Here is a 26,554-nt window from a genome sequence, read left to right on the forward strand (position 1 = left end):
ACTCACGACTTTGCGACTCGCATTGTAGACCCAGCATTAAGCAGGGCACACACACTTTTCGTAGAACGTAACAGTAAGGTTTCGACCAATCGTGTTGTTCGATTCTTTCTTCTACGGTTACAGACGGCTGAATGTGTGTGTGCTCTGCTTGACTTATGGCTTCTGCACACAGGACGCGGAAACGCTTGCCGCGCGGCAAGAAGCGACGCGGTAGCCAATAAACTTTTGGTTCTTACGGAAAAGCAACACGTTGATTGGCTACCGCGTCGCTTCTTGCCGCGCGGCTAGCGTTTCCGCGTCCTGTGTGCAGAAGCCATTATTAACGACGCTACGATACGACGATTGTAGCACAGATTGTAGGCTAGGCCCTCGGATCTTCGTGGGTCGACGCGGGGTGAGGGGGGTCGATCGGAGGCGACCGGCCATCGATGACGACAGCACCGGGGATAAACGATAAACCTGGAGCCAATGTGTGCCGCCGTCGCTTCTCTGCGGACCGTCCGGAGTACTAACACTACTGCCTCATCGGCAATGAATGAAATGGTCGCCCGCGGCCGGTAGTGCGTCGCGCCCCGAGATTCAGCGAGGGAAAAATAATAAGTAAACGGGGACCTCGGATCTCCTGACAGGCACGACGACCGCACCAGGCATGGCGCACCAATTGCTCTTCTCGGCCAACAGGCTGGAGAGGCTAGTCCTGCAGTCCGCTCAGAAAGGTTATTTCGACACGTTTCAGGTACCATAACCTCTCCGCCGCCTCCTGCGTACTCGTGATATAACGCGTCGCGCCGGGACGATCTCGACGTTCTCGCACGAAAATAACACGGCGAACGTCATCGTGACGATTAATAACCGTGCGCGGTTACGCGATAGTCATTAACCGAGTGCTGTCCGGGTGTCACGAGTCACGAGTCACGAGACGTTCCGTTGTGCAATCTCTCGCAACCGGTACTTTGCACATCTCGTCGCAGTTATAGTTCGTTTTTTAAATGTATATCATATTTTTTGAAAAACCCACCTCGTGTACCTGTCTTTTATACATTTGCGAGAGTTGACAAACATGTTATAATACAAACATGTGGTTGCATCAACTTTGGTGATGATTACTTGCAACTTTTGCGAAGAAACCATGTGATTGAAATATAAAGGATAAAGCGACATAATTCTTGTCATTTTTTGCGTTGCTTCTGTCATTAGAACATAATAAGATTAAGCTAAGACGTATCCTTCCAGCTGAGACGTCACTTATCGCTATTGAAAAATAGTACGACACTATCTGCAAGTATCGAGCAAGTACAGCAGAAGTGGAGATTATTTTGTAAAGAGCCACCTAAAGGATTCGAAAAGTTCTTCAAACCAGGTTTACCTTTTTACAATTTTCATCTGTCCTCCTTTTATTCTTATATCAAATTGTATAGAACTTCTGAAGAACTTGCGTTACAGGCGAAAGTAAAAATGGTAAAAATGGTAAAAGTGCCGCCGAAAAGACGGGAGAAACAAGTAAAAAGGCTGGTACGAAAGAACCTCCTCCATCTTCATCTTCATCTACGTCCACATCGTCGTCTGGTCCCAAGGTAAATTTCCAGTGGCCATTCAAAACCTTTGGAAACAGCTCCCGAGGTGGTAAATCATTTGAAGGTGGTGATAAGGAAAAAATGTATATGATTTTGGCTGCTCTTGGAGTAAGTAGTCTGATTGGATTGCTACTTGCTCAGGACATGAATCTGAAAGAGATTACATGGAGAGAATTTATATATAAGTGAGTAAATTTTATTCCCAATAATTATATATTTATATTTATAGCATTAATATAACATAGCAAGGCAGTACACAGATTGTTTCAAAGTTATAAGTTAAGATGTAATTAGCAAACCAAATAACCTGATAAAAGCGACTAAAAAGTCCTTTATAACCTTGCAAAGTAATTGTTTTTAAAATATTGAGCTTTTTATCGCGTTAATTTTACTGAATTCCTTGTACCGTAACATACATTGTAGAATCAATAATATTTTGACGGTTTAAAATATTAAGTTATAAGTAACTATGACATATTTATTTTATTTATATTTTAAATATATTAATCTTTTATCTTATCTTTTATCTTTTATCTTATCTTATAATCTCTGTATATTATATCTCTATAAATCAGAAATAATTGACGTTTATAATCGTACATAATTATATAAGTTATATCTTTGTTTTTCAGTTACCTAAATAAAGGTCTTGTCGAAAAGTTAGAAGTAATAAATAAGAAATGGGTGCGTGTAAAGCTCTTACCTGGATATACCGTTGATGGTTCTGTAAGTTCTTAATTACAAGATTAGCGATAGAGTTTACTTCTGAATTTTATGCTGGAACTTACGTTATCTTATTAATATTTCTTGTAGGATGCACTATGGTTTAATATTGGAAGTACCGATACTTTTGAAAGGAATTTAGAAAATGCACAACTAGAATTAAACATGGGACCTGAGAATTATATTCCTGTGGTCTACAAAAATGAAATGGAAGGTTCAAATATTCTGTCATATTTACCGCAGATTATTATGTGGGGTAAGCAATTAATTTATAATCATTATTTGTTATCATTATTTATGATCATTAATTTTGTAAATTGTTATAATATCAAAGCAGTTCTTTATTATTTTTGTGTATGTGTATGTGCATAATGACTACCATTAAAATATATTTCAGGATTCCTCATCTTCTTAATACGAAGATCTGCGGAAGCAATGTCTGGTAAAGGAGGTAAAAGAGGTGGACTTTTCGGTCAAGTAATGGAATCGACTGCAAAACTAATAAATTCGAAAGATATTGGCATACGATTCAAGTAATACATATATTTCGTTAGATAAACACATTTATATATTTAACACATATGCAACTTGATTAGTAAATTTTATATTGCTCGATACTAGAGATGTAGCCGGATGTGAAGAAGCTAAAATTGAAATCATGGAGTTTGTAAATTTCCTAAAGAACCCGCAACAATATATAGATCTTGGAGCCAAGATTCCAAAGGGGGCTATGTTAACAGGTAACTAAAGTTTATTATGTTATATGTAAAGTTGTAATATTTAATGGATAGTGAAATGCACTTTTTAATACAATTTTATTTAAAAAATGTCATACATGATACATATCAGGTTTTCTTTTTTTTTAGGGCCCCCTGGCACCGGCAAAACTTTGTTAGCTAAAGCTACAGCTGGTGAAGCAAATGTACCTTTTATTACAGTATCAGGTTCGGAATTCTTGGAGATGTTTGTGGGTGTCGGTCCTTCTAGAGTGCGCGATATGTTTTCTATGGCGCGAAAACATGCACCGTGTATATTATTTATCGATGAAATCGATGCGGTTGGTCGAAAGAGAGGAGGTCGAAACTTTGGGGGACATTCTGAGCAAGAAAATACATTAAATCAGCTCTTGGTAGAAATGGATGGTACCGTAGTTTTAAATACGAAAATACCGAAGAGTGTCGGGTCATTTCTAACATTTTTATTTAATTTTCTTTAAGGATTCAACACGACGACTAATGTGGTTGTATTAGCGGCGACTAATAGAATAGATATTTTAGACAAAGCATTATTAAGACCTGGAAGATTCGACAGACAAATATTTGTTCCTGCTCCGGATATCAAAGGACGAGCGTCCATTTTCAAAGTGCATTTAGCTCCTTTGAAAACGAAATTAGATAAGGCTGAATTAGCAAGAAAAATGGCTTCCTTAACTCCTGGATTTACAGGTAATTGAACATTTTTGAAAAAATATAAAAGCAAATAAAGTATTTTACATGAAAATTAGATGAAATCTATCGTAACATCATATACGAAATTTCTTAGGAGCCGATATTGCGAACGTTTGCAATGAAGCAGCTCTGATTGCGGCAAGAGATTTGTATGATAACATTCAACTTAAAAACTTTGAGCAAGCTATTGAGAGAGTAGTTGCTGGGCTAGAGAAGAAGACCAAAGTATTACAACCAGAAGAGAAGAAGACGGTTGCGTACCATGAAGCTGGTCACGCGATAGCCGGTTGGTTCTTAGAGCATGCAGATCCACTTCTAAAGGTTACCATATCTTATCTACGTGATATCTTTTCGTGATGGACGATATAATTTTTTGGTAGTAGTCAAGCTTGTATTATCTCCCTTAGGTATCTATTATTCCACGCGGTAAAGGATTAGGATACGCTCAGTACTTGCCACGTGAGCTGTACCTTTACACAAAGGAACAATTGTTTGATCGAATGTGCATGATGATCGGTGGACGAGCGTCGGAAGAAATCTTTTTCCGCCGCATAACTACAGGCGCTCAGGATGACTTACAGAAGGTATTGTCACGATTAAACTGTAAAAGCAATAAGATAATGGTGTTGCATATGTGTGATGGCAGTTCTAAGAATCAAACTCAGATCTTTTATTTGACAAGCGACTTCTTTAGCACTGAGCAATTCAGCACCACAATATTGTTGCTGTCTTATATTTCGATATGTGTATATATATATATTTTTTTTTTAATTGAATTGTTTCCCGTTATTTTTTTAAGATTACAAAAGTTGCGTATGCACAAATTACGCAATACGGTATGAACGAGAAGATTGGGAACGTCAGTTTTGAAATGCCGAATGCAGGAGACATGGTCTTTGACAAGCCTTACTCGGAACACACCGCGCAACTGATCGATAATGAGGTTCGAGATTTGATCGAAAAGGCACATAAACGAACACTAGCTCTCCTGACCGAACATAAAGAAGATGTAATCAAGGTAGTAATGCTTTGATTTTATCGCTTATTTAAACGGCTTTAAATGATGAGAATAAAATTCGAAATAATTTCGCTTAATTTTAGATCGCTGAGCGATTGTTGAAGCAAGAGGTTCTAAGTAGGGACGATATGATCGAATTACTTGGACCTCGACCCTTCCGTGAGAAATCCACCTACGAAGAATTTGTCGAAGGCACGGGCTCCTTCGAGGAAGATACTACATTACCGGAAGGTTTGAAGGAATGGAACGTGCAAAAGGGGGAATCGTCCGAGGACGGTGATAAGAAGAACAAAGCGCCGGAAACGCAGCCTTCCGAAACGACCTCCGATGACAAACAACCGCAGCAACGACTGTAATTGTAATATTTTAGTCTCACAAATGCTTTGTATTATAGTTTGAAATATACAATTATAATAAGTTTACGGTTGTTCAACAGTATATTTTCAGCTGCATCAGCTGTCGTAATCACTAAAGGTTGTCATATTTAGTGTGTCACTTGTGACATTTTTATGTAATTAAATTCAAATTGTACTCTATTTTTTTTCATCTCAGATCCATTTTTACCTTCATCAATTGGGAGTAATTGTACAAAATAACACTCGCGAAACTTAGAAACCTTAAGATCTCTTATTTTAATAAATTATTTTAATAAAACTGCGGATACTTTATTAATTTTTAGATGATTATTAAAGGCATGTTTTGTTTTACATTATATTATCACCTTTTTCGTTTTTTTTTTAACTAAAAATGAACAAGCACAAGATATTTACTTAATCTTTAGTTTTACATATTTATCGGTTTACATTTCTCTGAAAAAGAGCGGTATATGTTCTCAACGAATAAACTCGGAAATTACAGGAATATTCGGGATTAGATAAATGATATAACGTACGTAGTCCATATTTAAGATTTAGTTTATTGATAAGAAACATGTCAGTAACACGATCGGCTCTTGCATTACATTACTGGGTACGAATTAATGTATGTGTGACGTGTGCTGTTTATTACAGCACACCGCTGTAAATATTATGTAAAATTGCTTTCGTCGACGTCGCGGCGACGGAGTGCCGCGGCTTGCACTACGAAAAATTTGTAAAAGGTATCCGCCGCTATTTTTATTCGTGGTTCACACACGTATGTTGGTCGTGAACGTGTTTGTCGTCGTCCATAAAACGCTTTATCCTACACTCCTAGAGCCCGAGCGAGTCATTTTCTCTGCGTTCTTCCGCGTTACGCTCGATTCAGCACCTGATTCAGCACGAAAAACCGAATGTCTGACAAATCAGTTCAAGAGTTTTAGCGAAGTTTAATCGCCACTAACATATACGCGCATACCTATACGCGTTAGTATCATAATACCCGTAATATTCCAAACAACACGAAGAAATATCTAATGTGCCCGAGAAAGCTCAAAGCATCTTTTTAGACATTTTTGCTGTTTGGAATACGATCGTGTGCAGTTTTTTTTTTTTTTTTTTTTCCAGATAAATTAAATCTATCTCAGTATGACGCTGAAATCGATCTTTCTGGTAATAGGTACTGAATCCGCGAGAAGAAAAATGCTCGGAGATGTTGAGTACAGTATTTCTCTTCGAAGGATAATCATTCTGTGTTAATCCTATTTATAGGTATCGGCGGTGTTGTATTAGGTGTACAGATGCGCGCAACGACATATGACGTTATAAATGACTAACAAAGTTTGGTTTGACATTAAAAAGTACGCGCGACGTGTACAATATTTCTAGTTGAAGTTTGGTGTTACATTGTTCCAAAATTGGCAAATTCACTTTTATCACCTTTATTCTTCACATATGCGTACATCCTTCAGTGGTAATCCGCCGAGTTTACACACGCGTTGTAGTTGGTTTGAGAGAAAGTTACACATACCAAATCGCAATATCAATTTTAATACCATAACGGAGTATTATCTCACTGATTTTATATGTGATTGTTGGATTTCTCGACTTTCGAGAACTAGCGATTGCTATAAATAACATATCGACTGATTCTATACGTTTCTATTGAATGATGTCTATCGAAAACAAAAGATTTATAGAATAATTTGAAAAATCGATAATATTTATGTGTTATTTCTTTTATTCGAAAACAGTTCTTTCATCTGTCGCTTAACTTCGGCCATTTGTCGCAGCGTATTTTATTGGAAGAACATTTCGTCTATGCGTATTTATTTTAAATACTGCAGACAACGTTTCTTATTGCGATGCGTTTGCAAATGCATACTTGTCCTTATACATGTCCTCATTGTTTTCTTTTTTTTTTGCAAAGTTTAAGAGCGGTGACGACTGTCGAACAAGTTGATATTCATGTTATCAAAAGTAAGCCTCAATTACGAAATTTGTATCGAATCACACGCTAACAGATCCCCTGTGTATACGCTCTAAAAATTCTATAAACTTGTTACGTGAATTCGAAAAAGAAGTGACTTTTCTCCACAAATTCACTTTTATCTATACGCTATACGAATTTTATACGGTCACAAGTTTCCGACAACCGCAATAAATTTCTCGTAATTTCTTCATTTAAAAGCTTGGCATAGGCAGATCGGAGTAAACAACTTTCCGCCGCTGCAACCTCGTTTTCTGATCTCATTTGTGTCTCCACGATAACGCTGTCACAAATAAAAGTCGTGGGTACGGCTACGGTAGCTAATGATTGTTGAAAATTATGTTCTTCCAAGAAAATATCTCAGAAAATGACGAAAAGGTGCATAATATACTTTTATACTCATTTCACTTTCAGTCTCATCCGTTAAGTGACAATTTCTATTGTGACATGGCGTAATCAGTGATGTGTGGGAATAAGAGTGAATGTCATAAATCATTAACCATAAGCGATACAAGCTGCACTGCGATATGGATTATTCATATTCGGGTATAAATCGATGAACGTTTTTCTTCTTTTTTTCCCTCAAATCTTTTTCTTTCGGCATGCATAAATTTGGCACCTATGCTAGATGGCTCCTTCTTCTAAATGACAAAGCATCGCGTTATCGGAATTTAAAGACGATTTTTCTATCCTGTTTCTTCCAGTAAGATACGCGTATACTCGCGAACGATATAATTATTTCGAAGTTCGTTTTGTGTTAGAAAAAGTCGCGAACAACGTGCTCATCGAAATCTCGTATTGTTTCTCGTTCATTTTTAATTGTTCACTGAGTCGCTCGTTTCGTTTGCCTTCTTGATAAAAAAAAAAAGATTATCGCGGATCCCTGATCAGGATTATATCGCGGTTCTGTCCGTTCGCTTCCAACTATCAATTTTCCTTTTTTTTTCTTTCTTTTTCTCTCCACTAAATCTTTGATCCCAAAACAGTGTTAATCTGAAATGGCAATCTTCCCAGCGTTTCTACAAAACTATACGATTTATCGAGTAAATATTTATAGATTTCGAAAGTATCATTATAACTTAGCACTAATTCGCTAATCAAGTATATCGTACAATCACTAAATTATTGCTTTGTCGTACCTTGTATCACACTAATCTAAACCCTATGTTTCCTTATACGTTTTTTTTTCTTTCTTCTATTTCTCTCTTATTATTTTTTTTTTTCGAAAAGCCAGATTTAGCGGTGATCATGCCTGCTTCCCCATGAAGTTCGTGTACATATGTATATGTACACGATAGATGCGTGCGCGAAACGTGTTCACATGTATCTTCTTAATACATTAACTTATCGCAACAGTTCTTCACCTCTCTCCCTCTCCCTCTCTTTCTCCTTCCATTAATTAATATAATAAACCCGATAAATGTAATAACCGGCAGAATCACTTGAAATTCTCTCATTACTTTCAGAAACGCGAAGCGAAAGGAAGGAAACGTTCGGTACAAAAAAAACTGATTGACGCAAAAAAACTAATTTTAGCAAACTTCAGCTACATCAAAGAAACTCAACGCGTGTTAATGCTTTCGTTATCAAACGGGAGTATTGACATCGCGCGAAAATGCATCTCATCTCTCTCGCAGAAATACACAGTGGGCGTCGCCATTAATCTTATAAGATCCGTTCAAACGAATAGCGAGTACGAAACGTCGTCATTGTTAAATTGAAGACGTGTGTACGAACGATCGGTTCTCGAATTTCAGTGTGATTCGATCGATTACTACATGTACATACATCTATATATATATATATAGTTTTATATATATAATGGATGCGCCTTGTCTCTATAAGTATTGTATTTATATTTACGTGTACAATGCTTGTCACATTTTCGTTGTTCTCTTTTTTATCTTCGATATATTTAACATTCAGTTGGTTGAGTGAGTTATTCTCTCTATCGCTTATATTGACGATTCTTATCACTTCGAAAACGATATAATACTACAACTGTTAAATCCGCCGCGTACGCGCGGCATAGAAACGGTTTTAGCAACTTGGTCCTCTTTAATTGGGAGTCTTTATATTAATGCGCGTCCATTCAGTTTCTTCCTTCATTCGTATATTATTGTTGCTTGCAATTTTTTTTATCGGGTGCTCCTTTCTTTTCTCTCCGTACGACTTAATCGCCCTTAATAAACTTATATTAAAACACTTAATAAATTGTCATAACAAAGTTTCGAAGAACAAAGAGACAGATTGATACAAATGTAAATAATTAATTTTGCTTAATATTAATGAGAAGATTGAGAAAAAGACAAACGAATGTATCCTTTCGCAATTAAAACTCTTAACTCTTATCTGGGTGACATCGGTCTACAACACCCGCTATAAAATTCACGAAACGAACTTTTCCAAGGTAAATGTAATTCAGTTTTATGAAACTCCGCGCGATCTTTGGTTGTATAAAAACATATATGTATATATATTTATATTTATAGCTACGAAATACAATTAATATAATATATATACGTAATATAATTAATATAATATTAATACATTTTACTTTAATTATACATATATAAAATAATTTCTAATTTTGTGTAATATTACATTTCTATGTATAAGTGACTTTTTTGACAATTGTTTTGTTGCTCGAATAAGGATTAATCTGTTTAGAAGCGATGCCACATCCGTTTGTTTCATAAAACGAAAATATGCCAAGACGAATGCGCTCCCCAGACAACCCGCGTGTTTAATAGACGTCGTAAAGACATCTTTAAAACTCTTTAAGACATGTATGATAAAATCGGCCGATTTTGAAGTCAACGTCGGTCTCGCTCATTGTCAGTTCTAAATCCGACATGCGGTAAGAATTATTTCCCCCGGACTGAGAAACGTATGAGGCATGATCGTCCTCTGGGGCCTGGCTTAAATCATTTGCATATTTAAAAAATAGTAACGACTGCCCGCATTTATTTCGCGTTTACGAGTATATCAGTTCTGTGGCTTGCAATCGTACTCTCTTGATGATTCGCCCTCACCCCGTTACAACAGAGTCTTCTTCTTCCTCCTATTGAATAATTATCATTGAGTATATCGCGCCGATAAATGTGTCGAGTTCGTGGCAGGATTTCGCTTTTCTGACAGTGTTGAAGCAAAGAAAATTGTAGGGCTTAATTTCCAGCAGAAATAAAATCGAATAATTGGACAACATTGTTTATCTTAACGTACTTTTACTAATAACTTTTACGATAATTTTTATCATATCATTTTAATCATTTTTTTTCCGGGAATGATGTAAATAGACACCACGTCGATATAAATTCGAAAATGTGCGAGAATTCACTTTATAAACGAGAAAAATTGCACGTTTCGACGAACGAAAGCAGAGATATACGTCGTCACCTTGTTGCATCGTGGTAAGTTTCAAGTTGAAAAACTATTTGATTATACGCAAGGCGCACGAAATCGTGCCACGAAACATTGTTTCGCTTCTTGTCACCCTTCTTGTTCGCGACACTAAAACTACCGTAAACCGCGCCGCGATGTTCACGTATCCCCCGATCGACGGAACTCGCTTGGGACCCAACTATAGGGTCAGTCGTGGACCATATGTGCACCATTCTCCTTCGTTCCTCCTTTTCCTATTATTGACTACCGTTACGAGTTACACTATTAATTATAGATTCGATTGACTGTCGAGTATTGTAATACAGTATAAGAGACGAGTGTCTATAGTTAATCTCAAATATTACGAAAAACGTGGCCGAGCTGCAGAACTACGTGCGTTTCGTGTGTGATTTCCCTCGTATGGATAAAGATCTATTTTCTTGCGAGATGACTTGCGTGTATAGTCGAGGCACGAAATATAAGAACAAAATACGAGCGTTAAACGTCAAAAACGAGTCCAGCGGAAATAGGTCGAATTCGTTTATACGAGAGACGCTTTTAACTTCTGCGAAATCATTTCATCTCGCGCCGGATATATTCAGTTTGCAATAATCGATGCATTCTGTTTTTAATACACGTATATTAAAAAACGGAAAAATATTTATTTGTTTTTTTTTTCAGCTCAGTTATTTTATGCCATCACATCCGGCGTTCTAATTTTGTTACTTCTCGCAGTTATTATTTTAATGGTAGTGTCGCACATTTTACTCCGCGCGCTTCTCATATCTTATTTTTAGATTTTAATGCACCTCGACGTTATCTGCCCGTCGCGTTCCCGAGAGGAAGAGAAAATGAGTCGTAAGTAGGAGACTTCCGGAAAAACGCCGATCCCTCTCTCTCCTCCCGTTCGTTTTGTCGCCACGATTTTTACGCGGCGGCGTCACGAAAAAGCGATCGGGATGTCATGTCGTTAACTTCCTTTGGTGTTGATACGTTTGTACTAACTAAAATCACTCTCTTTCTTTCTCACATTTTAACCGAGCGTTTTTTAATCTCATTCAACGATATAAGTGTACGTCGGGCCGCGTATTACGTTCAATTAATTAAACACACAATCAATCTGCTCCGCTATATCTTATACACAGTCGCTCGTAAAATTTCCCGTACCAAAATATCTCTAAGCTATATTAGAAACGCTTTAGACGGCACAAGAGGGGGAAAGTAAGATAAAATATACGTGTCGAGAAAGAATAAGCGTCACTTCCTCTTCATTTATACATGTGACCGCCTTAGGCAACTAAGATAAAAAGGATGTAATTCAAGCGCAACTTGTTGACTAGATCGTAAGTACTTTTTCTTCTCCCCTTAATTCCACCCTCCTCCTGCTCCTCTCCCTTGCTCTTTCTTCTTCTTTTTTTTTGGTCATATCTTTGGTATGACGTTGTGGATTGCACCGTTCTATAAAATGCACTCGCGTGCGATCCACTTTTTTCATTCTTCTTGCTCGAAGCTTTCACGGGAAAATAACCTTCCAAGCAATGGTATTATCTCCTTCAATATATCCAGTTTTAGTATGTCATGCTATATATACACCCGTTACGCGAGACATTTTATTATATTGCTTTAAGACAGAGGATTTGCGTCTCTTCTCACAGTTGACGCCGTATGACTAGATATAACGAATCGAATTACGAAATAAAATAAATAAATTGAATAACAATTTCCGTTAATCCCGATTCGAGTTTTTAGATTCTACACATAAATAATATATACATATATATAAATAAATCAATAAAAGAAATTGATTAAAGCTTAAAATTGTATAAAATTTGTAGGAACTTTGATAACAATGCGATAAAACAAGAATTCACTAAAAAAAAAATAATTCTCAATCTCAACTTCGTCACATTTTAAATACTAAAAATTCAAGATAAGTTAATAAATATCTTAAAAATAATCTGTAGGCACGTTTGTAAACGGTGCCACCTCTTCCGGATAAAGAGATCACGATACTCTCTGCGGTTTCCGTTCTCGACGCGCGATTCTCGCAGATCCGGAAAAAAAGCATTGATAAATTTCGATGAAACGTTGCAGTTGACCGCGATCTTGTTCGCACTTTTAACAACCGAGGAAATGATGTGTTCCATAATTCAGGGGAGCAGTACGACCGACCCTTTTGCCACCGAATGGTCATTTCTGCATTCAACAGGTGGCCCAGTTCACGTGAAATGTTGATGAAAACTTTCCGCGAGTATCCGCGTGCGTTACGCTAAGGATCCACGGCGAAAATCGCGCGCGAGAGCGCATTTAAATGCACAGGAGAGAGCTTGCTCCGCGGTGCAGCGAGAGTTATATTCGAAATACTCTTAAATTAAGGTAAAATATAGAGCGATAATTCAATTTGCCGTAGCCTATGTATATCATCAGCTTCTAATTCCAGTTTCTAAATCCCAGTGTCTAATTCCAGTGCTTCAAGAGATCGCACTGCAAATCCAAGTGTGTTATTTTAGCTGAAGCTCTTCTTACACATTTCTTGCCGTTTTAAATCACGTCATTTAACACTATTGAACGTATTCACTTTTAATTTAATACAATTACCTAACAGCAATAATATCCTGTATATCTATAGAATATACTAAAGATGTACTTAATATACTGAGAACATCCTTATAATATCTCATGCTTTACGATATCCTCTGAACATTCTCAGAATATACATTTGCTGTTAGGGTTAAATGTGTTAAATGATGTAATTTAACACATAAAGAAACATGTAAAAAAAGTTTCAATCTAATGTGTCATTTTTAGACGTTTATGCGTGGAAAAATAACACACTTGGATTTGCAGTGCGCTTTTCTGGCAAATGAAATTGTAGTAAAGATATTTTTTTATTACGCAGGATCTTTCTTTCCCGGAAGAGAACAACGAGCGAATCTTTATCGTCGAGCAAAGATGGATGAAAAAAGTGAGCTTTTATAAGCTACGGGAAAGGTATTGCACTTATACCTCGTCTACGATCGACTTTATCGCTGCTCATTCTGAAAGCATCTCGATTTGTCATTTTTACGAATTCACGAAGTGAGATGCATCTGCGATATTATCGTATCGATCCCCGGCAAGAAGACGGCCAAAAACATTTTGAAACATTGATATCACTTTATGTCGGAGCATCCTTGCGGCAGACTTATCTAAAACGACTAGCGCGAATCAAAATACAGATCTACTCGCCGGTGGAAAAGAAGTTTCTCTGTGCATTAAAGAGATCTCTCAACGATCGAGATCGCGCGAGTTTTGAAGCGCGTACGCTAATACCGCTAGGGTACGGCACTTTGTAGAAATTAAGCACGGTTTTTACTGAGAAATTGAAGTGCATTTTATATGAAACTTCATCGAAAAACTTTATCGTTCCTCGGCAGCGACTGAAAAACTAACCGGCCAGTTTCATCAAGTTTGAGTCCTCAGTTTAATCGATTCTCCGTTCTAGTTTCAATGTTATAGAAAGACAAAGAATCGCTTAAATTAGATTCTAGCAAACTGTGACGTTGGCGAAACTATCCAATAATGGATAAAAGTGGTACGGTAAAAAAAAACAGTAAAAAAAAAGAATTCCAAGTGCACTCTCGTCCAATTTCAAATTTTATAAATGCATACCACGTTGATCTGTCGCCGAATCAACAATACGATATGCAACATAAAAGTACTTGAGTTTGACATCACTGACTGCCGCGATCACCTCTCAACATTTTTTTGTATTTTGCCGAAAATAGTCAAATTCCAGATGTCTCCCTTTATCTCGCAATTTGTATTTTCATTACTTCCACGTACCATTACCACCACCTCCGTTTAGCTTTTCAATCTTCATTATTTATCAACGATATATTTATTCGCTCGTCGGAGATCCGCGCGCGGCAATTCGCGAGACTCTTCTCCGCACTCTCAACATCGAGAAAAATCGGAAAAACAATCCTAAGAATAGCCCGAATATGTGCTTGGAACCGAAAGAAACGGTGCGCGGTGAAATATTCAGAGAAATTCCTCTTCCCGCGAGAGAAGGAAGAGACGAGCGCGAGATCCAGAGACGCCGATATGTCAATTACCTTCTCTCGTCCTCGTTCCCGCGCAGTCTGAGATTTTCGCCCGCGTCCGCTCATCCGCGACGTTTAAGCCGGCAAGTAAATCGAATCACTTTGCGCTTACCGAGAGATACCCGTTGAAATTGGATGTTACCGGTGATTCGACGTCTGATCGTCGTCTATGATGCACAAAAGAGCCGAGGCTCCTCTCGACAACGACAGCAAGTCATTAGCCCATTCTGTAATTTTGAGCAAAATCTTATCGACTAATTGGAAGTTCTCTCTTACCGCTTCGCGTGTTTCCCGATCCAATCCAAGCCTGGATTAGCAAAGAACAGAGCTCTTACAAGTTATCCGAGAGATCTGGATTCAAAATGCAATTATAATCGTGTTAATACTCTTTCAAAGAGAAAAAATATTTTGCTTTAGGAAGAAAAAAAGCCGAAAGGCTTTTCGTAAATTGGCGGACAACAATAAGAGAGACTCTGAATTGAATGGAAACATCGATTTCGGGTATTTAAACAGTTCGAGTGAAAGTTAATGTTGACTTCTTGTGGGAATGCCTGTGTAGCGTTGCGACACTTTCAAATTCACAAACGAGTATCCGAGAATTTAACGTTAAACCCGACTTCGAGCTTTACAAGTGCGAGTTTTTTTTTTAATTTTTTTTTTAGCTCCGCGGGCATTGCAACGGAGACAAAGGGAATATGAGGACTTGCTGCCGCAATCGAGCGCAACGATAGACCCGACTGACTCGAATTCCGGTGCGAAACAATCGAAACCAATCGCATCCGCATGGCGATGAAAGACCAGCAGCGGCTTCCCAGGAGTGCGTTCGTTCATCTTCCGTCCTTTTTTTCTCTCTTGGTCCATGAGCAAAAGTACTGTCTACGCAGCGAGCTATTATTTTTTTTCACCAGTCAACGTGATGACGCCGCTCCAATCTTCAGTTTACGTCGTGCACGACCGGCTGCAAATTGCGGATTGATCGGTTAGCACAGAGCGCGCTTTATTTCGGGCGCGCTGTTAGGTCTAAATGCGAGAATAGTTGTGATCGATCGCGGCTGATGTGTCAGCAGGTTTCACAACCCCTCGCGTTATTGTGTAATATTAGACTCTGTCGCAAATGTAATTAAGCGAAACAATCATTCGACGTGAACGAACGTCGTTTACGAGAAAACTATAGGTAAATCGATTTTTGCCAATCTTCGAAAAGAAACGAGAACTCGGGTCGCGTAGACGCCGCGGTGAACGAGAAACCTACCTGCCGCTTGTCGCGGCGCCGCGCGCCGGTTCAACGGCAACCCGGCACTATGGCTGCTTATGGCGGTGTGTCGACGTCGTTGCTGTCCTCGTTCTCGCGCTGGCACGCCGACTCCAGGTGTTTGTTCAAGTACGACTTGAGGGCGAACGACTTATGGCACTTGGCGCACTCGTAGTTTTTGTCCGCCGAGTGCGTCTGCATGTGCGCCCGCAGATTCGAGCGATCGGCGAACGCCTTGCCGCAATGGGCGCATCCGTACGGCTTCTCGCCGGTGTGGCTGCGCAAGTGGCCCTGCAGCAGCCAGGGCCGCGAGAACATCTTGCCGCACACGCCACAGCTGTGCGTGAGCTTGTGCGTGAGCACGTGCATCGCCAGGGCGGGCATACTGACGTACGCCTTGCCGCAGTGGATGCACTTCTTGGCCGATTGGGAGTCGATGCTGCGATGCGTCTGCTTGTGCCGCGACAGATTCGACGAGGTCGCGTATTGCTTGCCTGAAGGGAAGGGAAACGCGCGAGTTGACATGGGGTTGACGTGAAGTGAGTCATTCGTGGTAATATCGGCTAAGGTGCGTCCGGGCATTATCGTCTCGGCGATATTCGTCGAGATCCAAATTAATCTCATAAATTTATTAAGGGCCAGTTTCACCAACGTCGATTAACTGTAACCTTAGATTAAACTTACTCTTTCTAACTCTCTTACTCTGTCCTCCTTATAGAAAGAGACGAAGAGTGAGTTTAATAGAAGGTTACAAGTTAATCGGAGATGGTGAAATCGCGGCCCTAAGAGATATAAATAATATATTAAGGTATAATCTTACAAATGGAGTCAATTAACGCTACTCACCGCACTCGCAGCACACGTAACGACCGGTCTTGGAGGTCTCGGGCGCCTCGATTGGTTCGGCTTCCGGGTTCTTTTGCGCGGCGGGCTCTCTCCTCTTGTTCTTCGATCTGCCGTCCGAGACGAGCAATGTGTCATACGTGTAACTGGCCGGTTTCACTCCCTCCGTCTGCTCCGTGATGGTTTGCACCTCCTTGTCTCTCTGCGTCGGCTGCGAGTTCGGGTTGCTGTTCTCGATATCGCTGCTGCACTCGGAGGTCGGCGGCGTTAGGGGTGGCGTCGCTTCGATCTGTTGCTGCTGTGGCAATGCCTGTTGTTGCTGATGCTGCGGTTGCTGCTCCTGCTGCTGCTGCTCCTGCTGCTGTTGCTGCTGCTGTTCCTGCAGCTGTTCCTGCAGCTGTTCCTGCTGCTGTTCCTGCTGCGGTGGTGGCTGATGCTGCGGCTCTTGAGCGACGATCGACGTGCACGGTATGCTAGATGTGTTGTACGTCAGCAGGATCTCTTGTACCGGTGACAGAGGTATGAAAACGTTACTCGAGGATGGCACGATGGTCGCGCTGGATTCGTAAATGATACCGGCCGTGGGCTGTTGCTGCTGTTGCTGCTGCTCCTGCTGATGATGATGGCTGTAAATCGTTGAGCCGGCCAGGTCGATCGTGTCTACCTGGTAGATCGGTTGCTCAGGCGGTTGATAGACCGTCATCTCCTGGACATCGGTCGCTGGCGCCTCGATTACGTTGTGAGGACCGATCGCGACGCTCGGTGGCGGCAACGGAGGTAGCGATCGAGAGAGCTCTAAGAGGTCGTGCGCCGCCTCCGTTTCCGCCGGGGAGCGGTCTTTAAACATGGACGACGACACGTTGTCGGACATGGGCATGCCGCAAGACGAGGTGACCAATCGTATCCTAGAGTCGGGTGTTCTCGAATACTCCGGGGTATCCTCCAGGTGATAGGACGTAGGCGTGCTGGACGGCGGAGACGGTTCTTTGGTGAACGGTGGATGGTGTAGCGTCGCGATGGACGTCGTCGTGGTCTCTTCGAGTCTCTCGGGGGTCGTTCGCACGACCGACGGAAGTAAGGACATCACTGTCGTCGTTGTAATTTCCTCGATGGGAGAGACAATCGTTTCTGTCGGAGACAGAGTCGTCAAAGACGTCGTGGTGGTGCATGCGATCACGACGGTCGTCTCCATTCGCGTCGTCGTCGAATAGTCCGTCGTGGGTGTCGGCATGATGACGGATGACGGTGGTGCCATCGTGATGACGGATGACGATGGTGCCATCGTGATGACGGATGACGATGGTGCTATCGTGATGACGGATGCCGATGGTGTCATCGTCACTGTTGTCGCGACAGTCGACGTGTCTGTGTCGCTCGGTTGTTCCTTCGAGGGTTCTGCATCGGCCACGGCGGAAGTCGCGATGGCCGTTGTGTCTTTTGGTGGTGTACAGCGATATTCTGGTAGGACATATAAAGATTAAGTTTCATTCGCGTACCTACATGATAACTTTAATCGGACCACGCTCATAACAGAATAAAAAGAAAATATATAAGTTCATGTTATTGCAAAATGTCTTTACTAACATATATATATATCGCAGCAACGTGTGAACTCGTTTCTTTGCTTTTATTTGACTTTTTAATCGAGATTTAACGATCCCGCGGGCTTTTAAATGGGACACCAAAGAAGGGTATCCGATTCTCGTTACCAGCGTGATAGTAAAGAGTGTCGAACCTTGATGGTGGTAGGAGGAAGTGCAGCGATAAACGGATGATAGAGGGGAGGGGGGATGCACGGTACGGATTGCGAAGGTAGGGGTAGTGGGATTATGACGACAAATATGTTAGAAACGAGGTCAAAGGGGACAGGAGTAGAGAACCAAGAAGGTCTCCTAGACTAAGCGGATATAAAATTTCACGATAACTCGGTTATGAAAGCGCACGTTTCGTTTAGACCGACTTCTCTTACGCCGTCAGGCCGATCTGTTTTAATATTTCTGCGTCGTTGTTTCTGTACGTTTCGCGAGCGGAATGAATTTTTACTGTGATCACGAAGAGTCTCGCTACTCGCGGAAGGATCGACAGCTACGAATACTACGCGAATGCAGATGTTCCGCCGCTCGTGCTGTATTACTTTTATTTGTGTGGTATAAAAAAGTTGTATCAACTTCGGATACGTGCAAAATTTTTGTCGCGAGTTGCGCGACTGCAAAACTATATATAGTATATGCATGAGAGATATTTATTAAAATATAAGTTATTAAAAAATATATACAATAAAAAATTATTGAATTAAGATTTTGTTCTTTCTTCATTTTCCTCTTTATAAATAGCTAAAAACTGTAAAGGAAGAAAGAAAATTATTTTGAATATTATAACTTTGCAATTGTGCATCCCACAAGTTAACACACTTTAGGATATTTGGAGATATTATATTTCTCATATATACATATGTATATAGGCTGCGGTCCACTTGACGCTATAAATGTTTTGGAGCGTTCTTCTTCTCCTTCTTTCTTCATTGAAAGAAAAGAGAAGAGGAATGCTTCGAAGCATTTGTAGCGTCAAGTGGACCGCAGTCATAGTCTTTAATAATACGGTAAACGTCAATTTTAATTAATTTCAATAATTATTACATGGACATTATTCAAACTGTCCAACAAAGTTTCGATAAAGAGACTCGTCATTTTTTTAAACGCTTCCGCAAATAACGACTTCGGTCAATTGTAAATTATTCGTACGCGCGAACGTTCGAAATTTTCGCCTCTTTGTGCCGACGAGATGCTATAAACGCGCATTGCCATTACGATGATTCTGAGCACCGCCTTTGTAACTGCATTTACTGTCTCGACAAGTTTCGCATACCATTTTCGCCGTTCACACAAGAGGCGGATGCGCCGTACAAGTAGTAACGCCACGGAGAATTCCGACAATTAAGGTCGTTTTGTTGCGACCAGGTAACGCATTGTCGAGAATTACGCGGTGCGCAACGGCGTGTGGCACCATTATCACTTGATAATTCGATATAAACGCATATATCGGGCCGACGCTATGCGCCAAAGTGAATATCATAAAATACCGCTAAAGCGCTGAAACAATTACAAAAAAAATAAAATAAAATAAAAAAGTAACCGCGTTTTTTAAAAATTACTAAAAGATATATATACATATTTTTACGTATATTTTAATATCCTAGACAGCACAATGCCCAAAATTGGGACATAGAGACGTCTTGAAGACGTTTCAATGTCTCAATGACGTCTCGAAGACGTCTCATGTCCCGATTTCAGACATCGTGTTGTCAGGGATGATCTTAATCTCATTTCGGTCCTGTCCAGTTTAGGATTATTGGTGTAGCGTACCTTGTGCAACAGGGGACGCAATGTATCCCTCTACGGGCGAGAAGGGCAGCGGCATGATGGTTGGCGATGGCGTGCTCCTTGCGCGGCCCCAGCTCTCGAATCCTCTGGCAACGCTGGTTATGTACTTGTTGCACAAGGCCTTCTTTACCATATAGCACCGCGGCATCTTGGCTGATCGTCGCTCTCTCTTCTCACCGGGGATTAATATCGAAATATCGCTCTAAGATCACCAAACAACCGGCGTAGGGTAAACACAACCCTCTTGAGCTTCTTCCTTCCTCGGTGTCCTCCCGGTGGCGGTGTGACGGCGTACTTTATTGCGAGCGCGTTCTTTCGTGCCACGATCAAGAAAGTATCAATCGCGGATATCGCGCAAATCTTTTTCTGCAGAAGTCGCGGCTCCTCGCCGGCAAACGATACACTGCGATATATCGTTCAATATACCGTTAACTAATATAATATACCGTCCTGCCGCTCGTTCTCGTTTTTGGGGGAAAACGCTAGATTTATCTTCCTGATGATTTATGTGGAGATTTCACCAGGCACACACGACGTCAATCAATCTCTCAATCGATGCTCCAATTATTTGTCCCATTCGCGCGCTTCCTCTCAGATATCCCGAGATGCGACATGGTCGTCTCGTATTCTATGGCGGCCGACTGTTCCTATCAGAATTCCTTCTACTCGAAATTCCTCCCTGTAATAAGGAGAAGCGAGGACGACTCTCTCCTTAGGGAAGATAAAATGCTCAGCTCGAGATGGCTATCTTAACGATATCGCTTGATTTAATTCTAAACGTCGTTGCACGATTATTCAATAGGACTCTGCGTATAAATGTATATATATATATATTTGTATAACTATATACAGGGATAAGAGTGAGCGCTCGTACGATCGCGGTGTCTATATGCGCGTGTATACATTCATATTAAAATATCTCTTAAGTGAAGCAAGGAGCTGGGAGGAGCTTGTTGATCGTGGGCGATCGAGTCCGAGCGGGGGAAATAGTATCGCGGCGTCTCGGTTCGGGATGGATCCCTAAGCGCGATCAGAGGGCGAGATTAGGTGCGAGATTATGGGAGGGTGGTGGCAGAAAGTGTGTGCGGCTTGCCTTTGCTTTGTTCCTCGAGATTACCTTGTTTGTAGTATTGCTTTCGTTGTATATTCACGGGTGGAAGATTTACATGCTCTACGGCGCCGGCCTCATGCCCGCCGCGTATCTTGTCGTTCGCAAAACGTACGCATACGTCCTACGTGCACGTTCTATCCATCTAGCTTATCTCCCTTCTCTCCTCTCCTTCCTTCCCTCTCTCTCTCTCTCTCTCTCTCTCTCTCTCTCTCTCTCTCTCTCTTTTTTTCTCTCTTCCTCTGCTTCACCGTCGCGAATTCGTTATCCTGCGCTGCTTCCAGCAGTACATGCGTCACCGGGAATACGCGAATCCACGTTGGGACTTCCGTCGCTCTTGGTTCCGCGAGATTCACTCGCCCGGTTGTTCCAGGCAGTATCTCGTCACGCCGATTCCCGATGACGTCGCTGCCTCGGGACGTGCGTGTCTTGATGACGATATCCTCATCGCGACAGGATCTGGAGCTTCTGACCGATGGACGATTGAGAACTTCTCGGTGAACGATGTATGCGAGTTTCTCTGATCCTCAGTGAGGAAAATCTCGTTTGATTATCGAGAGAGATGCGATTAAAATACGATTGCCCGCTGCTTTGTTGGCAAAGTCGGGCCCGTTTATCTTCGTCAAATGCAAGTTCTCTAGTGACGTCTAACCGACGCTCTGGTGTTCACAGTAAATGACTTCGAAAGCTTCGATACGAATAGCTGAGTTTCTATAAGAAGTTGGTCCTCTGAATTACTCGGCGCGCGCCATTAGTTTCCTTTGAGTTGTAGGAAACGAATATTATGCTCTGAGGATGAAAGAGTGGAGCCTTCTGCCGCATCTAATCTTCCTCGATGTCTTCTTCTTGACTCATAAAGAGCGGAAGTCTCACAGGATGAATCCTAATTTTCTCACGAAGTATACGATCCAATATATTCCGAACAAACGAACACTGTATTAAGCTTGCACAAAATTATACACTGAGGGTAAAAATCGTATTAATCCATCCTCGTTAAAATTTCCTCTTTCCTTCCTCGCTCGAAATCCAACTTGAAATCCCCGTTTGTCGAAAACGTACGTTCCCTCCGAGCCTCGAGTTTCAATCTCGCCGTATTTCCATCCTCGCCTTCTTCGTCCGTGTTTCCGGGGGTGGCCGGAGCTCGTTCGTTCGGAGCGCGGCGTTTCGATATGCAATCCGACGCCGATTTCTCGCGACCGGCTCTACCTCCTTTTTCGAAAACAAGCACTCCTTCGACTCCGGAGATGGGCGGGTGTGCCTTCGCAGGGACGAGCAACAAGTTGGACAACAGGTCCGCGATGTTGTGTATCCGTGTGCGCCGGTGTGTGCGAGCGCTGCCGCCGCCGCCTTACATGTGGTCGATAGCTCCCTCTAGCCCTCTCCGCGACCCCGGAAATCCCGCGCGCACCCCCTTGCAACCCCCGTTTCTCTCGCTACCCTATACGCGGTGCACACAGTCGCAGTCGAAAGCGAGTTGGCTGACGAGCGCGCCCGAAGCTACCCGTACTACCCCCTGGCTTCACCGCGGGCACCGCTCGCGTCACCGACGCGATTATCTCTCGTTTTTTTTATATTTCTCTGCCGGAAGCCTCGGCACCGGGATCCCGACGCAGCGTGTCGACGATGGCTCGCTCAGCGGGCACGCGGACTACCGGTAGTCTCCCACGGCGGACGGATATACACGAGGCGTAACCACGACAACGAGCACCTCGATGGCCACACGACGACGACGACGACGACGACGGCGGCGGCGGTGACGTGGAACGAGAACGAACGACGGGTCGACAAGGACGACGACGACGACGACGACAACGACGGCGACGACGATAACGACGAAGATGTGGACAACGGTGAGAACGACGACGGTGAGACGACGATGACGATGACGAGGACGACGGCGGAATCCCCGGGCACCTGACGACGGCGGACGCGAGTACCGACGAGCTCCGCGAAGATCGAAGACGAAGATGTACCACCTGTAGGCGCAGAAGCAACAATTGTCCGCCGTGTATCGCGGTGGAGGGTAGCCCGACTACATGGCTCGTACCGGGTGTGGCTGGGGTGCAACTGCCAATGCAGCGTCGCCGACGAGCGTCGCCCCGCGTCCCGGGCGCCTGCGTCCTCGCCGCCGCGCTCGTGTGCAGCTTTCCCCCCCCCTCTCGCCCTGCCGCGTAACTCGCGTTTCCAACCCTCTTCTCGTCGTCGCCTCTTCGTCGGCTGCGGCGCGTCCTCCCTCTCGTTCTCGCTCCCCCGTTCTTATACGCGCCACCCTCTCCTCTTCCTTGATCGAGGGGATAGAGCGGAGGTTGCTAAGGGGGAAAAGGCCGGCAGCGGAGACGGCGAGCGGGGGTGTGGATCGGCGGGGAAACCCCTCGCGACGCCGATCTGGCTCTCGCCCATCGATTTTGTACGAGTTCGGGGCCAGACCAACACCTGTTACCGCGGTGGGTGGCTGAGGAGGAAGGGCGGAAGAGCGAGCGACGGAGCGAGATGGAGAGAAGGTACGAGGGGGTGCGTTGAGGGCAAAACCATCCCCCCGTTCGCCCCTCGCGGCTAAAGGAGAAAAAGAGAGAGAGGAGGATGTGTGGGAGAAGGAGAGCGAGAAAGGGGGAGAGAGAGAGAGCGCACCGGCCGCTAGATACCGACGAGGAAACGCCGACGCCAATCGATAGCGTCGACCTCGGCATCCTGCCGCGTTCGCCGGCGGGGTTCGCGATAGCGCGCGCCATCCCCTTCCACCAGCCCCTTCCACCATCGTGCGTCTCACTCCCGTGACGTTCCTACCCATCGTCCCCCCATCGCCCCCCCCCCACCCCATCCACGTCCACGTCTCTCTCTTCTCACCCTCGCGCTATTCCGCGCCTCGGGTTCTGTCTCTGCCTCCGTTTATCGGTGTGTCTCCTCTCCGTCTCCGCAGTTAGCCTGGCCGGCCCGTTTTCTTCTATTTCGCCTCTGCCTCGCGTGTCTTTTATTGGATTTATTTATCGCGTATGGTCGTGTCCATTCTCTTTTCCGGGAGACTCCTGGAATTAACGCTACAAGTTGGCCCGCGAGATGTGTAGCTCCGATGGAATTAACTCGGATTATTTTCTCAGATGTTGTCCGCGCGCGGTGCGCCGCTCTAACTTTCTCAGGGGAGCTCGCAACAATATCGAGTCGTAACATAAACGAAATTAACTATGCTCCGTAAAGTCGATAGATACCAATTTTACGTTCTCTCTGGCTACGATAGTCTTATTAATTGTATTCTATAATTTACATTACAATTATAGATATATGCTGATCGTTTATTAAAACAATATTAAAACAATAACTGGTGACAAAATACTGTCACATTATCTGTAAGTCTTGCGATGATAGCAAGACAATTTTTTCCACGTAACGTCCTGTTGTCCTGCGCAATAGTAAATTTTTCAGTAGTAAATCTTGTCTTTCTCATATTTTTAATAAGATTTTATTATTTTCCTATTATACATATCTCTCTCTCTCTCTCTCTATCTCTCTCGTTTCTTATTTCATATTCTGTCGTATATTATATGCACAGTCGTGCCGTTGCGAGATAGATGAAGATGATATAGATATATTCGCGACGTGTTCTCTGTGAAATTTACGGGGGGACTTTGCTAATCATCTCGGAATGCGAGATTGCGCGACAGATTATAATAGTAATTAATACCGTAGTAATTAATGGGTTCAGATATATGACCCTTGACGAGTTCTATCTTAATCTACGATCTCCGTTTCATCTTATGTAAACTTTAAGAACATGCATAGAATGGTGATAACTAGACGGTCACTCAGAATGAAGCCATGCAGTAAATTTCTCGCGTCGTTAACCCAGTTGGAAAATTCATCATCGTAATGAGAGAAGAGCCAATTTAACAATTGCTGAAGTACTTATTGTTAACCCTCTCTTATTCGCACAAGTTCGGATGACGTTTCGAACGGAGCGGTATGCAAATATATCCTGACATAAATTGTTATCAATCTTAAAATTTATACTATCCGGTCCACTTTTGTTGCAAGCCGGCTTGAATAAGTTGTTACTTTCCGCGTGCTGTTACATATATCTTTCTCCTATATTGTCTGGTTATCGATTTTACATATATTCTCGGCCAAAAGTTATGTCAAACGCGTACGAGCGTAATCCTGCAGCTGCAGTTTGTATGGATAGGTGCCAACGGCGCTATTCGCTATGAAGGGTGGTTATGGTGGTTCACCCCATATACACCCCCTCCGATTCACGCTAGTTCGCGGAGTATCTGATGGCGTCGTCAAGATATAACCAACATTTGTCGTAATGACCGTTTGGTCAACGAGTGCCACTCGACGGCCTCGCTGAACAGTGGAGGCACAAACAGGGAGATGGAAAGAGAAAGATGGGATGAAAGAGAGAGAGAGAGAGAGAGAGAGAGAGAGAGAGAGAGAGAGAGAGAGAGAGAGAGAGAGAGAGAGAGAGAGAGAGAGAGAGAGAGAGAGAGAGGGAGGGAGGGAGGGAGGGAGAAAGAGAAAGAGAGAGACTGAACAGCCGCATCGGTTATCCACCCCCGCCGCCATCATATAACGACACGTCGCGAGTCAGAGGTTGCCGAGCAACGGGTGATGGTCGGCGAAGCGATGTGCTCGAGTCGAATGGAGAGCGAGCGAAACGAATAATAACGAAACGGCCAGCTCGTCCCGAGTCCAGCCGTACGTCCGCCCGCTTCGGATGAGGCGCCGCACAATTGAAAATGATTGGAAACCGTTCTTCTCCGAGAATTTGCCGACTCTTTAAAATTTTCGTAAATTTCCAAACTATTTTGGAGAAGCATAATTAATCGTTTATCATGAGATATCTTTTAATTCTCATTAAAAAATGTAAGTAATACGAAATCGTCGAGATGTATTTCTGGGAACTCCTGTAGTTTCATGTTTGTTATTGACATAGAAATTAGTTACTTCTCTTTTTCTAACTTGTTTACGATTCGTGCCAACCCCCGTGGAAAAATTAAAATTCTAGGAATTCTTAGAATTTTAGTTGATGTTTTGCTGATTTTGTTCTCTTAATGTTTTAGTATTTTGAGTTTCTCTCTCTCTCTCTCTCTCTCTCTTTCTCCCCGTGGTATGTGAGCTTTCAGACTTAAAATTCTGGAGATTCTTAGAATCGTGATTTATAGAGTTTCTTGTGTAATGTGTGTTATTTTACAGTGTTATTATACCTTGATATATTAATTCCACCGCATAATTCTATTTAATAAAATAAATCGCATTATTTTTTAGCATTTTTGTTCAATTTGAAAAAAGACATTCTTAATAAAAAGAAATATACCTATCCTACTAATAAATTATTCTTCCAGTATAAATTTACAATTTCTGTATAATGCGTAAATATAAACATTAAATTAAATTAAAAA

At 42.3% G+C, this 26,554-nt stretch overlaps 2 protein-coding genes across 3 annotated transcripts; one reads left to right on the forward strand and one right to left on the reverse strand.

The window, feature by feature from the left end:
• Positions 1–398: 398 nt before the first annotated feature.
• Positions 399–5,183, forward strand: Afg3l2 (AFG3 like matrix AAA peptidase subunit 2). Its single transcript, XM_071718031.1, has 13 exons — positions 399–736; positions 1,234–1,360; positions 1,444–1,759; positions 2,207–2,300; positions 2,388–2,553; positions 2,695–2,830; positions 2,919–3,037; positions 3,164–3,439; positions 3,515–3,742; positions 3,840–4,066; positions 4,153–4,329; positions 4,545–4,763; positions 4,847–5,183. Exons 1-13 carry the CDS (start codon positions 650–652, stop codon positions 5,117–5,119), a joined length of 2,445 nt encoding a protein of 814 aa, XP_071574132.1. The 5' UTR covers positions 399–649; the 3' UTR covers positions 5,120–5,183.
• A 476-nt stretch (positions 5,184–5,659) lies between these two features.
• LOC139779627 (uncharacterized) lies at positions 5,660–23,144 on the reverse strand. Of its 2 annotated transcripts, XM_071718037.1 has the most exons (5): positions 21,171–23,144; positions 20,036–20,764; positions 16,677–18,131; positions 15,831–16,324; positions 5,660–15,536 (listed from the first exon to the last, which is right to left on the reverse strand). In XM_071718037.1, the coding sequence occupies exons 2-4, from the start codon at positions 20,199–20,201 to the stop codon at positions 15,888–15,890; spliced, it is 2,058 nt and encodes a 685-aa protein (XP_071574138.1). In that variant the 5' UTR covers positions 20,202–20,764; positions 21,171–23,144; the 3' UTR covers positions 5,660–15,536; positions 15,831–15,887. The 2 variants fall into 2 exon arrangements, with proteins under 2 accessions (XP_071574138.1, XP_071574137.1); XM_071718036.1 differs by having other exon boundaries at positions 20,036–23,144.
• Between the last annotated feature and the right edge of the window lie 3,410 nt (positions 23,145–26,554).

Source organism: Temnothorax nylanderi, unplaced genomic scaffold (assembly GCF_030848795.1).
Source record: "Temnothorax nylanderi isolate EJ_2023f unplaced genomic scaffold, tnyl_v1.0 TNYL_tig0236_pilon, whole genome shotgun sequence".
Taxonomy (NCBI): Eukaryota; Metazoa; Arthropoda; class Insecta; order Hymenoptera; family Formicidae; genus Temnothorax; species Temnothorax nylanderi.

What these genes read in the sequence shown, in the direction of transcription:
- Afg3l2 (XM_071718031.1), top strand. Translation starts at nt 650, where the DNA reads ATGGCGCACCAATTGCTCTTCTCGGCCAACAGGCTGGAGAGGCTAGTC. An exon ending in GATATTGGCATACGATTCAA is followed by an intron (nt 2,831 to 2,918) that starts GTAATACATATA and finishes GCTCGATACTAG; the next exon opens with AGATGTAGCCGGATGTGAAG. An exon ending in ATAAAGAAGATGTAATCAAG is followed by an intron (nt 4,764 to 4,846) that starts GTAGTAATGCTT and finishes GCTTAATTTTAG; the next exon opens with ATCGCTGAGCGATTGTTGAA.
- LOC139779627 (XM_071718037.1), bottom strand. Translation starts at nt 20,201, where the DNA reads ATGCCGCGGTGCTATATGGTAAAGAAGGCCTTGTGCAACAAGTACATA. An exon ending in TGCGTCCCCTGTTGCACAAG is followed by an intron (nt 18,132 to 20,035) that starts GTACGCTACACC and finishes ATGTCCTACCAG; the next exon opens with AATATCGCTGTACACCACCA. An exon ending in TTACGTGTGCTGCGAGTGCG is followed by an intron (nt 16,325 to 16,676) that starts GTGAGTAGCGTT and finishes CCTTCCCTTCAG; the next exon opens with GCAAGCAATACGCGACCTCG.